This window comes from Pteronotus mesoamericanus, unplaced genomic scaffold (assembly GCF_021234165.1).
Source record: "Pteronotus mesoamericanus isolate MK-2021 breed Mesoamerican mustached bat unplaced genomic scaffold, CSHL_Meso_final scaffold_174, whole genome shotgun sequence".
Taxonomy (NCBI): domain Eukaryota; kingdom Metazoa; phylum Chordata; class Mammalia; order Chiroptera; family Mormoopidae; genus Pteronotus; species Pteronotus mesoamericanus.
The window spans coordinates 35,639,262-35,654,576 of NW_026555309.1; the positions used below are offsets into that span (position 1 = coordinate 35,639,262).

Here is a 15,315-nt window from a genome sequence, read left to right on the forward strand (position 1 = left end):
GGGACACAGTCCCTCGCACTTGTTTACATACCGTCTGTGGCTGCATTTGCACTGTAATGCCGGAGGTGAAGCGTTGTGACAGAAACTCTCGGCCCTGAGCCTAAAATGTTTGCCCTTTACAGAAGGTTTGCCAGCCCCTGATGCGTCTGCAGATTGAATGTAGGGAAGGAGGTGGGGACCAAGCTGGCTTCTTTCCCCAGCCAAGTCAGTTGTCCCAGCACCGCTGTTGAACATTAGCAAAGTCATTTGCCGCATGATTATTAAATGTTAAATTCCCTTAGACACTTCATGTCCACCATCACCCTGTCTCTTCCTAAGCAGTACCACACTGCATGACAGCTTTGTAATGTTTTCAGACTCGTAGGCCTCATTCCCACTATTAATCTGCCTTTTCAGAGTTTTTCACAGTATTCTCAAATGTTCATCATTTCAAATAGACCTGAAAAATTTTATGACTCTCTCTCTCTCTCTCTCTCTCTCTCTCTCTCTCTCTCTCTCTGAATCCCCTCCTCACCTCCATCCTGTTGGAATTTTAGTTAGGATTACATTGACTTCATAGACTAACTGAGGGAGTTTCAAACCTAGTTTTGGTAAAATACTCAATATTTTTTAAATATTTTAAAGTATTTTTAATTCATCAGCATTAGAAATCTATTATCTCTTTTTATAGCATGAGGTAATACTTTTTGTTTCCAGCCAATTGATTTTAACTTTTTAAAATCTATAGCTCCTTTTAATAATCTATTATGGTTGGTAATTCATTATTCTAGAAAAGTCTGTGCTCTCCAAAAGTACTGCAGGCTTAGAGCTCTGACCTCTTTATTCCAAACCCCTTTGAGATGGTGGAAGGCAATTTTTTTGGCCAAAGACTCCTGTGAAGCCCCTTCAGTGGTGTGATGGGGCCCTGCCTACCCTTCCAGCCTCCTGCCCTTCAGTCCCCAGTCCTGGCAGGGAGCTCTGACCCTCCTAACCTACAAAAGCTCCTCTACTCACAGCTCGGGCAGCAGCAGGAAATACTGCTTGAGTCCAAAGTGGCACATACAGGTGACCGAGGACATCTCTTAAGCAGCAAGCAGAGGTGATCTGCTTTCGCTCTGGCGTGTAGCTATTTGTATCTCTGAAAATGTGTAAGCAAGAGAGTTTCTATAATTGAAATTTCTAAAAAGCATCATTTGCTATACCAGACCTCTCCTCCACCTATTGGCATTATTACTACCCTTGCTCGTAAGGTGTAAGACAGTTTGTAAGTTTTTCCATCTAAAGAATACCTAACCCAAACCCTCTAGTGTATAAGAGTGAAAAGCTTCCAAGTAATCACACTTTGGAGACAGGTGAACTTTAAAGTAACTAAATCCAAGTGGGGCATATACAGGTTGAAGAGTCCACAGTATATTTAAACTTGAAGTTACTAGTGCCATACTAAATTTATAAAATACAGTTTAATCAAAAAGAACATTAAATGTTACATTTAATATGTTTAAACATTCTATATTTTTATCCACCACACATTTAAATTGCTCAAGTTTTTCTAACTCCTAATATTGGCTAATGTAATATGGTAAGAACCTGCCATCTGTTCTCCCAGTCTGGGTACATGAACATATGGTAATTGTGCTTTCTTTTTTACAAAATTAAACTTAACTTTAATTCAGACATTATTCCTAGATTCCACAGTGAATGTTCATATAATGTCAATTACTCTGGTTTCAAAAACCTAATACCTATTATTTTAAACCCCTGCAGTGAGTTGTTCAGATTACAAGATTACTCCCTCTATTAAACAAAAAGTATTTTGTAAATTCTTTTTGGTATTCACAATTTGGTTTCTTTTAACCATAGGTACTCATGAGAGATCAAGAAATTGCTACCACAGCCAAAGACCTAGAAATGAGACATCTGGAACTCGAATCACAAAAAAGACTTTATGAGAAGGTATAAATCAGCTATTTCCAATATAAGAGAAGTAGAATTTAGCCCTGGCTGGTGTGGCTCAGCAGATTGTCTGCTGGCCTGCAAACCAAAGGGTCACCGGTTCAATTCCCAGTCAGGGCACATGCCTGGGTTGCAGGCCAGTCCCCAGTAAGGGACGCGTGAGAGGCAACCACACATTGATATTTCTCTCCTCTTTCTCCCTCTCTAAAAAGATAAATAAAATCTTTTTTTAAAAAGTAGAGTTTATACAGTCTCTTCTTAGACTATATTTATTCGTATTTTTTAAATACCCATTTTATTTTGTTTTTTTTTAAGAGCAACATAGTGTCATGCAGGATTGTAAGGTAGCCAAAATGTTTGAATGTACAGTGTGTTGTTTTTCTTTTTCACTTAATAAAACTCTTTTCCTAAATGCTGCCTGTCTTTGTAGTCATTATTGGCAGTGGCTATCAATGAGCCATAACTTAAACTTTTTTTTCTGTTGTTGGTAGTTTAAGTGAATTACAGTTTTTGGCAATAAACTTCATGCATGTATCTTCTCTGCATATGCTTGAAAACATCTTTATTTTTAACTAATTACATGGAAATTATGCTGCCAATGGATAGTTAGAAAAATAGGGGAAAAAATCCCCCAGGAAATAACTGCTAATATCCTCAATAAGGACAAGTGAGATTATTTGCTACAAACAATTGGTATGTATTTTGCTTTTTTAACCTAAATCTTCAGGAACACCATTTGCTGCCCCGCCCCCCCCCCCACCCCCCCCCCCCGACCGCTGCCCCCTGCAGGGCGCACTCCCCGTCCTCGCCCTGGTCCCCTGCCTCCGGCAGCCACTGCTTTCCTTTCCGTCTCTGGATCTGCCTATTCTGGACATTTCACGTAAATGAAGTCATACAATTGGTAGGGTTTTGTGACAGTTTCTTTCAGGCAGCTTGTTTTCAAGGCTTATTCATGTTGTATAGCCTAAGTCGGTGCTTTTTTTTATGGCTGAATAATAAATATTCCATTGTGTAGACTGATGACTGTTTATCCATTCACTGGTTGGTGGATATTTGGGTAGTTTTCACATTGACTATGGTGACTAGTGCTGCAGTGAACGTTCACGCACAGCTCTTTGTTCGGACATGTATTTTCAGTTCGTTCCGAGTACAGAGTCCCAGTTTCTCTCCATTCTCGTGAGCAATTGTTATCACCTGTCCTTTTGATTATAGCCATACTAGTTGGCGTGAAGTATCTTATTGTGGTTTTGAGTTGCATTTCTATTACGACTAGTGACATCGAGCATCTTTCCATATGTGTATTGGCCATTATTATATCTTCTTTGGAGATCATGTAGTTAATGTCTATTAAAAGTATGTAGGGCCATTTTTTTTGGTTTTTAATAAGTCATGTGATTTGTTGTTGTTGGAAACTAGACATTTTAAATAATGTAATATGGCAAATCAGATTCTCCTCCCTTCCCAGAGTTTCTTGTTTCTCTGCTAAGTGATTCTTCTGAATTAATTCTGTAAAGTCTCTTGTCTTTGTCCTTTGTAGCCACTTAAGACTCCACTCAGGTAGCTTAGTGATGGGACAGAGATTTCCTTAGATGCCTTGAACAATAGGCCACTAGTCTTTGTCAAAGAGCTCTATGCATATCATGTTGGGGGAGCCTTGTATCCTTAGGTAGTTTACAACTCCATCTTAGATTTCACTTCCGGATGGTGCAGAACCTCAGTTCACCAGAGTTGACAGCTTAGGACCTTGTCGGGTCTGAGCATTCACACAGCTCAGCTTGCGCAAAGCCTTCCATGTGCACGTGGCCTTCCGGAGTCCCAGGGATCTGCTGGAGCTTTTCAAAGCCCTTTGGACCTCAATTCTTCACCTTTTCCTATAAAGCTTTTTGATTAGCCTGTTTTTACTAACCAGGATCCACTGCCTCAGGCAGCCAGTGTAGTCAACAGTTTCCTGTGGTTGTTTTCAACAAATGTCCCCAGGAAAAAGGCTGTTGGAAGTAGTTGAGCTCTGAGTCAAGTCAAATAAAGACAGCCTGGAAGTGGGGTCTTTCAGAACCAGGAGCCAGATGATGACAGTTCTTTGGGAATGAGAGTTCAGAGGGGCTCCCGCTCCATGTTGCCCCTCCATTGCCTGCCAGACTAATGTCAGGGTGAATGCAAAGCTTACAGGTGGGGAGGAAATGACAATCGTGCACCTTAGAAAAGCCGTGATGCTAGCTGCTCTGACCAGGACCCAGCCATTCCTATGAATAAATGCTCCCCAGAGTGCCCAAGCCTTCCGTTGAGGTCCAGAGTTCTGAAAAGGTGTGGCTAAGGTCCTCGGTGCATTTGTGGGTAAGAGAGTTTTCAGGGGTCCTTATTCCTACTTCCGCTGATATCACTGTTGTTTGTTTTTTATTTTAAAAATTAGATGATTACAGTTTTTATTTGTGTTCATATTAGTATTCTGGAAAAAAAGTCATTTTTGTGTTCTGGCATTATTATTATAGATTGGTGATTTTTTTTTAACAGAATCTTACTAGAAATCAAGAAACTGTTGAAAAAGAAATGAGAGCAGATACAGATGCCTATAGACGAAAAGTGGATCTTGAAGAACGCTTGTTTCACAGACTGATAGAAACAGATCAAACGCAGAACCAAAACACTCAGAAGGTAAACATGTGGTCAATATAGTGTGTACCTAAAGGGGAAAATTCCCATCCGTCATCAAGGAATTAAAATTTGAACTCTGTAGAGTTGAGTTAATTCATTCTTTGCTTCAGTTAGCGCTGTTCTAAAATCTCACATTATTTTATTTGCAGGTTACTTACCTCATTGACAGCCATATACATGTGTCTTTTATGCTTTATGAATTTCAAGACTTAGAAGAAAATACAAAGGAACTAGTAACTTTATAAATTGTAGTATCCTACTGTGTTATGTCTCAGAAATTGTTCCTGAGGAGATTAGTTAAAAAATATCAGGTCTCTGCCTGGCATGTAAGCCAGTAGTTTCAAAGTGTATTCTCTAGAATATTAATAACTATTATTTAGTAAAATAGGAGATGACTAATAAGTATTGGAAATGCTATGTTAGTTTTTCATGCTAATTTTAAAGATACGGTATACTGTGAATCTTTAAGAAATTTCCCCAAACTTATTTTATAGAATATTCTTGTGGAGAAATTCTGGCTTAAATGAACTGAAATAGAATTTGAGACCTTCAAGAGAGAATGTTTTCTAGTATCCCTTCAACAGGATGCTAAGTAGGTTTGTGGCAGGGGCTGGCCCTGGTCCAAAAGCCAGGAATAGTGTAAGTCCCACCTTCTGTACTGCAGCAATTCCTTGGCCCAACCCCCTGAATATTCCCACCATTTTTTTTTCTTAAAGACTTTTGTCCAGGGTGTAAGAATGAATTCTTCTGACTCCTTTTCAAAGGGTTGAAACATGGAAATCGTTTAACCCCACCTGTCTTTTAGCCTAGAAGTTCTCAACCTCAGCTATACATTCAAGTCACCTGAAGAACGTACTGAAAGTACCAATATCCAGAAAGCAATTTAACTGGTGGTTTGGGGTAGGCCCTGGACATTAGTTTGTTTTAAACACCTAGAGGTGATTTTTTTAAAAATTATCACTTGAGAATATATTTATTGATTTTAGAGAGAGGAAAGGGGAACAGAGAGAGAAAGAAACATCAGTGTGAGAGAAACATTGATCAGGTGCCTCCCATATGCACCCTGACCGGGGATAGAACCCACAACCTTTTGATGCACAAGACAACACTCCAACGAACTGACCCGTCTGGCCAGGACTAGAGGTGATTTAATATGCACCCAGGGTTACAAATAGCTACCGTAGACACCTGGCTACATTACATGGATATACCATAATCATATATAGTCTGACCTTTTTTCTGAAACTTGACAATTTTTTTCTCAGTTAATTGAAGAAAACTTGGCAAAAGCTGAACAAGCATGCCTAAACACTGACTGGCGAATCCAAGCTTTACATAAACAAAGATGTGATGATCTACAACGAAATGAATGTTACCAGGAAATGGCCAAACTCCTTCAGAAAAACAGAAGAAAAGAAATAGAAGTATTAAATGCAATGATAGAGAAGGAAGCTCAAATGGTAAGAATGTTATAAATTTGCTATGAATAATTTAAATTTTGAAATATTACATAATCGGATGACAGAAGCAACAAACCAAGTAATTTTTTGCTGAAAAATATCTTCAAAATGATCTCATTTTAATAAGTTTTGCTCAGAGAAGTCCAATATTGATGGATACTACCTAAAAATGACTGAGCGTCTTTCCATTTACATTATTGTGTCTCAGGCACTACGTAGCTGGCGTTCTGCTGCTAGATCGTAATGTCTGTTCTGAAAGCTTTTCATAATAATTTTCCTTCCAGTCACCATTCCAGATTCATCTCCCTCCTGCCCCATGCCAGGGTATAAGCCTTCCATTCCAGGACAGGGAGCAGGACGTGATGCCCAAATGCCTGAGGCTCCTCCTCGGGAAAACTGGTGGGAGCCCACACCTGCCAGGGAAGACGTGCTGGCCCTGGGGCCAGACGGGAAGGTCAGGGATGACTCTCCTGTGGGTAAAGTGGTGTATCTGAGAGTAACCGTGAGAGTCGCAAGGGCTCCTCATGGTGTGCAGACATCCTCCTTTGTGCCCAGTGTCCTGGGTTCCGGCTTGACTGCTCTGTGCTCTGGAAGTGCCCTCATCGGTAGCAGGAAAGGGATGGATCTCTGTGGTCCCCCGGGGCCCTAATGATTCTTTAAAGCTTTTGTTATTTAATTCGTTAGCAATGCTATAACAAATTCCGCGTATAAAAGCTGTATATAGTATTTTAAATTGATTATTTTAGTTACCCTGTGAGCTATCGGTTTCTCACTTTCGGAAGGAGAAAATGGAGGCTAACAGAGCTTACTCGACTTCCCTGTAGTCATTGTGTGCCCCAGAGCTGGGCAAAGAACTCATCCTCCACAACATGATGACTATAGCTAACAGCTGCTGCGTGGTAGCTAGGAAAGTCGTTAAGAGAGTGAATCTTACAGTTCTCATTACAAAGAAAATATTTTTTCCTTTTTTTTATTGTACTTGTATGAAAAGATGGATTTAGCTAAACCTGTTGTAATCACTTGACAATATACATAAATCACACCACCATGCTGTATGCCTTGGACGGTGACGTGCCCACTATTTCTAAGTAAAACCAAAAGTAAAAAGAACTAGTTCATTCTCCGAATTTTGTAGACTGTATTATTTAAGGCATACCATTCAAGTTAAACAAAACAGTTGCCATTAATTTAAAAAAGTAAAGCTTCATCTCCCAAGATGTGAGATTTGAAATGCAGTGAAATGAATTGTCAGTTCAGTGACAGGGAAACTTTGCGCAGACAGCACTCGGGCTGGGGGGACGCCAGGGGCGCCCTGCTTCCCAGGGCCTCAGCTGCCTGGGGCAGGGTCCCATGCCTCGGAGGCACCACAGGAAGTAGCACAGAGGGAGCAGAGGGGGCATCTTCCACTGTAGGAACTTGCATCGCCACTGTTTTTATGTGACATTTTTTTCCACTTATTTATATTTAGTGGGAGGAGGCTGAAGAAAAAGACTTTCAGCTGAAATCAGAAAAGAAAGCTGCTGCCCTCTCGGATGCATCTCGAAGGTGGTTTCTGGAGAAGGAGCTGCGTGAGGCTTTAGAGCAGGCAGGCCGGACCCGCGGTGCAGGTGAGCGCCCGGAGGCCCTTCTCTCTCGGCCCGCCCTTCGCAGGTCGTTGGTTTGGCGTGCTCCGGGGTCACCGATAAATCCTGGAGGTGTATTGTGGCACTTTTATTCACGTTCTCGCTCAGCTGAAAGGTAACCCCTAGTCACTACTTTTTGGTTTTGGTCAGAAACAGTGGGGTGAGGTGGTGGGGCCGTCAAAAAAATAGCTTCAATCAAGAAAAACTCCTGAGTCGTCCTGTGGAGCGCTGCCCTGTTCCTTGGTTCTGTGGCCCTTGGCGTCCCCTTAATGTGCTAGAGGGTGAGTCGTTTCTGCCAGACCCTGTGTTTAAATAGCTATTTTTGAGGTCATACTCTGACTTTTTCTTTCTTCTTACTTTTGTTACCCAGATATTTAAGGCAGAAACTTGCCATTAAATAAAAGATTCCTTTCTTTTCCACCCAACTCTGCCTTTTGAGATCTGCCTGGTGGCGAGCGGTAGGATTCCCCCGCACCGCCCCGACTATCTGGGTTTGGTAACACCTCCAATACCTCCACGGGAGGATTTCCATTACCAGCGTTCTAGGAAAATGGCATCAATGTGAGGTAGGGTACTAAGAAGCCAGAAGAATTCCTGGGCAAGTGGAATGGGGAAACTGAGACAAGAAAATTAAGCAAGACCAAACAGTTTGAGCAATTTACAGCCAGCTGCCATTCCTAGTTATTTTAGTAAGAACACCTGCTTTGCCAATAGCTGGTCCTCAGAACAATAGTATATTAAAGTAACACAAGGAAACTTATTACAGGACATTGGGTCTTGGTGTTGTAAGACTTATAATGGCATCAATGGAAAAGTCAGAATTGCAGTTTAAAATAGAATACAGATACAGGGGGCTTTTATTTTATTATATTTTGTATTGTTTCAGTCTTTAACAATGTATATATCTTACTTTTTTTAAATGACAGCCTTATTGATATATAATTCACATGCCATACCATTCACTTCTTTAAAGTCTACAATTCAGTGGGATCATATTACCATATATTAAAAAGTATATTCAGTTATATAACCATTAGCACAATTTTAGAACGTTTTCAGCACCCCGAAGTAAACCCCGTAACCCCATAGCCACTCGTTGTCATTCTCCATTTCCTGTTGCTCCCCAACCCCCGCCCTGGCAACCCCTAATCTACTTCCCGTCTTTATAGGTTTGCCTCTTCAGGAAATTTCATATAAATGGAATCATACCGGGCATGGTCCTTAGTGTCTGCCTTTCGCCTAGCATGGTTTGAGGTTCGGCCGCGTTGCAGCACGGATCAGCACTTCATTTCTTTTTATTTAAATATTTCATTGTATGGGTATTGCGATTGTATTTATTCGTTTATCAGTTGATGGACATTGTGTCCACTTTTTGTTTAAGGCCCAAACAGCACCCAGAGCACTTCGAGGCAGCGGGGAATGGAATGTCACTGGGCACAAACTAAATATTTAAAACTGGCTTTCAAAAGATGCCAGCTGATGGAGCTGCCCCTTCTCCCTGAACCTCGCGTTTGCCCCACCAGTAGAAAGAGAACCATCTTGAGGCCTTTAGAGAAGGTGTGGATTTAGAAACAGGAAGAGGGAAGAAACTGCCCAAGCCCCTCTCGTCAGCGTGGAGCCCTCCTCCACGCTGGCCCTCTGCCCACACGCTGTCTCCCACCGTGCGACCTCCTTTTTCTAAACTTTCCTAAATTTCTCCACTGAGAGAGAATTTGGTTAATAATCATCCATTTTTCAAAGGTAAATATGTAAGGATTTTTCATTTCCTTCATCAGGGTATATAAATTAAACCAAAGCCATTTAATTCTAACACTGGGAGATATGATAAGCTATAATTACGGAAATGGCTTTTTGTTTGTTTAGTCCTCACCCAAGGCTATGTTTTTATTGATTTTAGAGAGAGAGAAAGAGTGGGGGGAGAAACAAACAGGGTTTGCCGCCTGCACCTACCCTGACTGGGGATCGAACCCACGGCCTTTTGATGTACACTCCAACCACCTGAGCCACCCAGCCAGGGCAGGAAAATGGCATTTTGATGGGAAACACTCAGCACTGGCGTGTCAGCCAGGGCCTAGAGGGGAGGCAGCCGGAAGTGTGTGCCGATGACACAGAGAGACGCGGCTGCGGGCTGAGGAGACCTGTTAGCAGTTTGATTGTTCACTGCACGGCCCTTTGGGAAGGTGTATTGAACCTCCGCGGGCAGGATGGAGCAGGGCCGAAGAGAGGTGAAGGACTGTGGGAGCCCCGATGTGGGGGGCCCTGGAGAGCCCGTATCTGACCAGCGAGTCATCCCTGCAGCAATGGCGGCCCAGCCCGAACCAGAAAACTGAGGGAGCTGCGGGCCCATCGCTGTCTCCCATTTCCTGCCGGTGTCTCACTTAAAGGTTATCTTTTTCCGTCCGTGAGGCTGAATCTGCTCTTCTTGTCTGCTTTGTTTTGTTTTCTTAATTCTCATTAGAAACAGTTCTCTGGAGCCATGCAGATGACACTTCCTGCATCAGCCTCGGGACAGCCCTTTAATATTCGGGGGCGACTCATATTCCATCCCCCCACCAGATCCAATTAGCCATTTGGTAATTAGTCCAATTGTCTTAATGACTCATGAGCTAAAACTGAGTGAAAACTGTTAGCCAAAGCTCTTAAGAGCAGATAAAAGCAGGCATCTCGATGAACGTGACCCAAACATTCTGCGCCTGACACACGGGGACGCGGACCCCAGCATGGTAGCAGAAAAGAAGGCACAGTCATAAGCGACATTAGGATGAAAAATCAAAACGACTTTGGTGTCTTGTTGGTTGTGAATCTGTAGGAGTTAGGGAACAGTACAAGCACCGCTGGACGATGAGCGCAACTTCTGAAATGAGGGGCCAATTGATTAAAACCGGGGTTGGGGGGGCCAGTAACGTGGGGAGCACTGTTCTGCTTACTGCTTAAGGCTTCAGGTAGAACTCACCTGTTGGTGGTTCTGACCGCCTGTGTATTTTGTGATTAGGCCCTGCCTGGTTAAAGCCAGCAGTTAGTTCTCAGGAATTGCTTGCTAATTACATTTCATAATCCCTTCCGATAAATGTTTGGGATCTCTATCCTGCTGTCTATATTTTTGAGTTGTTGGCATTTTGCTGTGGTTAAAGGTGTTTTTAAAGCACTTTAGCAAAACTTATGCTCAGCTCTTAATTCTAAATGCCCCTCCCTTGCCCTTTGAATGGTGTCTGTTCTTCTCAAAAGGGGCTTTTTATCCCTGGCAGTTTTAATGTACCAGGACCATTTGGGATTAATAAAGGCTTTCTGTTCACTCCCAAACACCCTCTTTCTCTCCTCCCTTTTGTAACAGTAGTGCCCAGATGCCAAAATGAACAGGTTGCCACAAGCCGTTTGCCCAGAACCTCACAATCAAGTGACATTTCTGAAATGGATTCCTCCACACAGAGTAAGTTGATAAACAAGAAAGATGTCTTCTCTTATTTTAAGTTTAGCAATATTTAAGCAAGATTGTGGCTTCAGTTATATTTATGGCACGTTTAAAACCGGAGGACAGCCGAGTCTGGGCTCGTGCTGCCTGTCCCCGCCGGCCGAAAAGCAGAGGCAGGGACCGCGTTATAACTGGCGCTTTCGTTAACATCGGAGGCCAGCAGTCTGAGAAGGTGGCAGGTAAAAACCCCAACACCCACCCCTCCGTGAGCTTCCAGAAGCACGTTTATGTAGGGGAAACATGGGAGTTTAAGAAGGGGAATTCCTGGGGGGAGCGCAGGGGTGCTGTTTCTCTTGGGAGTAAGAGGAGGGGGAGCAGACGGCTGGCAGCCTCCTGCCCAGCGGCTCCTTTGTTCCACACGAGCTCTGCTCTCCCCTCGCATGGCATCGGCATCCCCCTCTCGCTGACACCTGTGGTTTATGGCCAGGGAAGCGCTGTCTTCTCTGGTTAACGGGGAGAGCCAGAAACCATTTGCTCTCAGGTGTCCTTGGTTAGGGGAGATAAGACCTTGCCATTTACCAGCTGGCTGTAAATTGCTCAAACTGTTTGGTCTTGCTTAATTTTCTTGTCTCAGTTTCCCCATTCCACTTGCCCAGGGATTCTTCTGGCTTCTTAGTACCCTACCTCACATTGATGCCATTTTCCTAGAACGCTGGTAATGGAAATCCTCCAATGGAGGTATTGGAGGTGTTACCAAACCCAGATAGTCGGGGCGGTGCGGGGGGATCCTACCGCTCGCCACCAGGCAGATCTCAAAAGGCAGAGTTGGGTGGAAAAGAAAGGAATCTTTTATTTAATGGCAAGTTTCTGCCTTAAATATCTGGGTAACAAAAGTAAGGAGAAAGAAAAAGTCAGAGTATGACATCAAAAATAGCTATTTAAATACAGGGTCTGGCAAAAGTAATGCCTATTTGAATGTGGTTGGTAGAGTAATAATATGGGTGTGATCATTTATAGTTTTAATCTGTACATTTTACCTAAAATGTACAGTGTGCTTGAGTGATATTGTTATGTTATAGAATCATATGCTTATCATATGCATATGCTAAAGATTTTGTAATAAAAAAAGGGGCGTTGTTTGTGCTGGCCCCTGTTTGTTATTACAACTACTACATAGGTTGAAGAAGTGAAAATAACACGATAACAAAAGTCTGTTCGCAATGCTGATAATTATCACCAAGGTCTTCGGAAATAACGGCAAGTTTCTGCCTCAAAGCCTATTCCCTCTAAGACACCCAGAGAAAACTCACCTTGTCACCCCCTGCCAGCTCAGTTCTAGGTTACACCAGGCACCCCTTCTCCCACCTAGAAGCATCATGCACGTAGGTGGCTTAGCTGGCCTCCCGTCACTGTCTAGCCTCAGGCATCTTTCAGAGTCAGGGCTCCACGGCCTCCATGCTCAGGCCTGCTGGCCACCCTCGGCGGGCCCTCTGGCGACCGTTGACACCCCCGCCCCACCACCACCACCACCAGGGGAGGGGAAGAACCAACTGACTTTTTGCTGTCCGTTTCAGAAGTCCTCTTCCAGAATCCCACGCGCTCCAAAAGCCGCGGGAGTGTCCGGCCTTCCAGCCACTGAGGGCCAGTGTCAGCCATATTTGCTGTTGTCCCTCCTCCTCTGGCCACTGTGGTCAGCAAGGGGGCCAAGTCTCCAGTCACACGGGCGCAGCTCAAGTCCCTCCCCCATTCCGGAGGGGGCGTGTCCACCCCTGCCCCGCCCCCGCCCAGCCCCCTTACAGAGGTACCAAGGTTCTCAAATTTCCAGCTGGAGGAAAAAACTGGATTAGATTGAAATCCAAGTAAAGAAAGTTTGCCAAACATCATTAATGCCTCTCCGTTTCTTTAGCACCTGCACCGCTGCCTGGAACAGTTGGAGGTTTCAACAGAAATCTGCCGCTTACTAAAGTAATAATATTCATAACTGTTTTACATCCTTGCGAAAAGAAATCTCAGCGTGAGCTTTCAAAGCTATTACTCATTTGAATTTTCTTGCCTCTGTCCTGAGCTGGTCCCTCGAACAACCACTGAAAACGTGTTTGCTGTGGGCAGTGTGATGGGCAGCCAGGATCGATAGATAGCTGGCGTCGCGGTGGCTGGGAGCCAACGGCTTCCTGCCGATGGGTTGACCTCTCATCCCCTGACTTGGTTCCCTGGAGGCTTTGTCCGTCTTTGGAAGGGGTGGGATGAAAACATCTTACAAAAATACAGTCACAGCGCCAACGATTTCCGCTGTAAAGTACCTGATTTGTCTTTGGGGTTTTTGTTATATATATACATTATATTATATATATATATATATATATATATATATATATATATATATATATATATATATATAAATATAATATATATATATTCACAATATATATATTCACTATATATATTTTATATATGTTTTTAGTGTATTAGGGTTACATTGGTTAATTAAATAGGTTTCAGATATACAGTTCTATAACACATCATCTGTGTGTTGCATTGTATGTTTACCACCTATAGTCTGGCCTCCTTCTATCACCATTTATCCCCCTTTTACCCTCTTTTACCTCCCTCCACCTCCTTCAATAACAAGTAATGAGAATCCAGCATTGTGTAAACTATTTTTACTGACTCACGCTCTTGTATCACCTATAAATGCTGTGTTAGAATAGGAATTCACCCAAAAGTCATGCATCAAATGAAAGTACAAGAGATTCTTAATTCTTCTCTATTCTGACATGTCAGAACTTTTTAACTAGATTATTCTAAATTTGAAAATTGACTCCACATTTGATAAATTTAGGTTATTTGGCAGCAAAACAAAAAAGCATAGAAGTTGAATTCTTGGGAGAAAAAAATAATTTTCAGAAATTGAAACTGTTAGAATATGTAACTGAGTTTCTGAGAAATGTATTTTTAAGGTATTTCTGTTTCAAATTTCAGTATTTACCAGCCCCTCTAAATCACTATGAAATAGTTCTTACACTTGGGCCCATTGTTATATTTTAATCTTGATTCTGGACTCTCCCTTGTGTTAGCCACTATTAAAAGAATTTGATTTATTGATTTTTACTTAATCATTGGTAAGTGGTCATGGTGTGTACAATATTAATTTTGGCAAATTAGAATGTCTTTTCTCATTACATTAAGTATCCTAGTGAGGAAACTTAACCGTTGTTGCAAAGAGCTCAGGCTCTCTTTTGGGGAGGCTTTAGATTAGGAAATCTAAAAGATTGTATCTCCAAATTGAAAAAGTGCTGAGCAACCAAAAGCAGACAAATCGTCTGATAGCATTCGTTCAGTTCAACAAATAAATACTTAGCTTGTAAGTGGAACAACATAGGTCCAGGTTATAAATATGTCAGTCGGCTTTTGCTTAAGAAATTTGGTTTTTAGAATATTTATTTAACTATTGATTTTTACAGCACCTTGACCTTTAAAATAAATACTGTATCATTGCTAACACCAGAAAGTTAAACTATTGTTTGTTTTAAATTTTGTTTTGAAGTTTCTTTAAACCAAAGGAAAACACAGTGGGACGCCATGGACCAGGATCTCCTGGAGAGAGTGAGAAGCCTCCGCCGGAGACTCGTCGCCCAGGCCCGCAGCAGGTGTCAGACGCCTCCTCTTTCGGCCACATAGGAGACTGGTCACCGTGAAAGTCAAAGAGAGAAAGGCCTCTTTTGCAATCAATGACACTGATTTTTAGATTATTTATTTTAAAATCCTGTAAAGATCAACCTTTTGTATAGAAAACTCTGGGTATAAAAATTATGTGTTCTATTCAGTTCTTACGCTTTTTGTCTTGTAAATAGCTTCTGGTACTTCTCACAATAAAAACATTTTGAAAACATTAAAACTTGTATTAAGCTCTTTCAGGTTGTAAGAACCAGCATAAACCTCCATAACTTTAGTTGATGAGAGGTAGTTTTAAGGATAAAACGAGATAAAGAGCGGGCAACCGTCTCAACAGCTGTGTAGCCGGATCAAGAGAGGACACCGCAGTGACTAGAGCGCCCCCAGTGTGGAGTGGCCGAAGCTGCAGCCCTCTCTTCCCCAGCAGCAAGACCTCCTCTTCGCAGTGACCCCACCGCGCTCCGAGCACCCTACTCACAGCACCAGTGTCTGTCTGCTCCTCCTGACAGCACCTCCTCTCCCCACTCCTGCGCCCAGCCGACACCGGGCTGCTTCACCACGCGCGAATTAG

At 42.6% G+C, this 15,315-nt stretch overlaps 1 protein-coding gene across 4 annotated transcripts in view; it reads left to right on the forward strand.

Moving 5' to 3' along the window:
* TBC1D31 (TBC1 domain family member 31) overlaps nt 1-14,967 on the forward strand; it is a 53,095-nt gene extending 38,128 nt beyond the window's left edge. Inside the window, exons 17-23 of one of the 4 annotated variants that reach the window (XM_054590447.1) lie at nt 1,840-1,932; nt 4,441-4,581; nt 5,847-6,041; nt 7,510-7,648; nt 10,995-11,090; nt 12,979-13,037; nt 14,617-14,677. In XM_054590447.1, coding sequence (XP_054446422.1) covers nt 1,840-1,932; nt 4,441-4,581; nt 5,847-6,041; nt 7,510-7,648; nt 10,995-11,090; nt 12,979-13,037; nt 14,617-14,625 — 732 coding nt within the window. In that variant the 3' untranslated portion in view covers nt 14,626-14,677. Of the gene's footprint in view, nt 1-1,839; nt 1,933-4,440; nt 4,582-5,846; nt 6,042-7,509; nt 7,649-10,994; nt 11,091-12,978; nt 13,038-14,616 lie in introns of all 4 variants that reach the window. The other 3 variants (XM_054590445.1, XM_054590446.1, XM_054590448.1) reach the window with 3 other exon arrangements.
* The last annotated feature ends 348 nt before the right edge of the window (nt 14,968-15,315 follow it).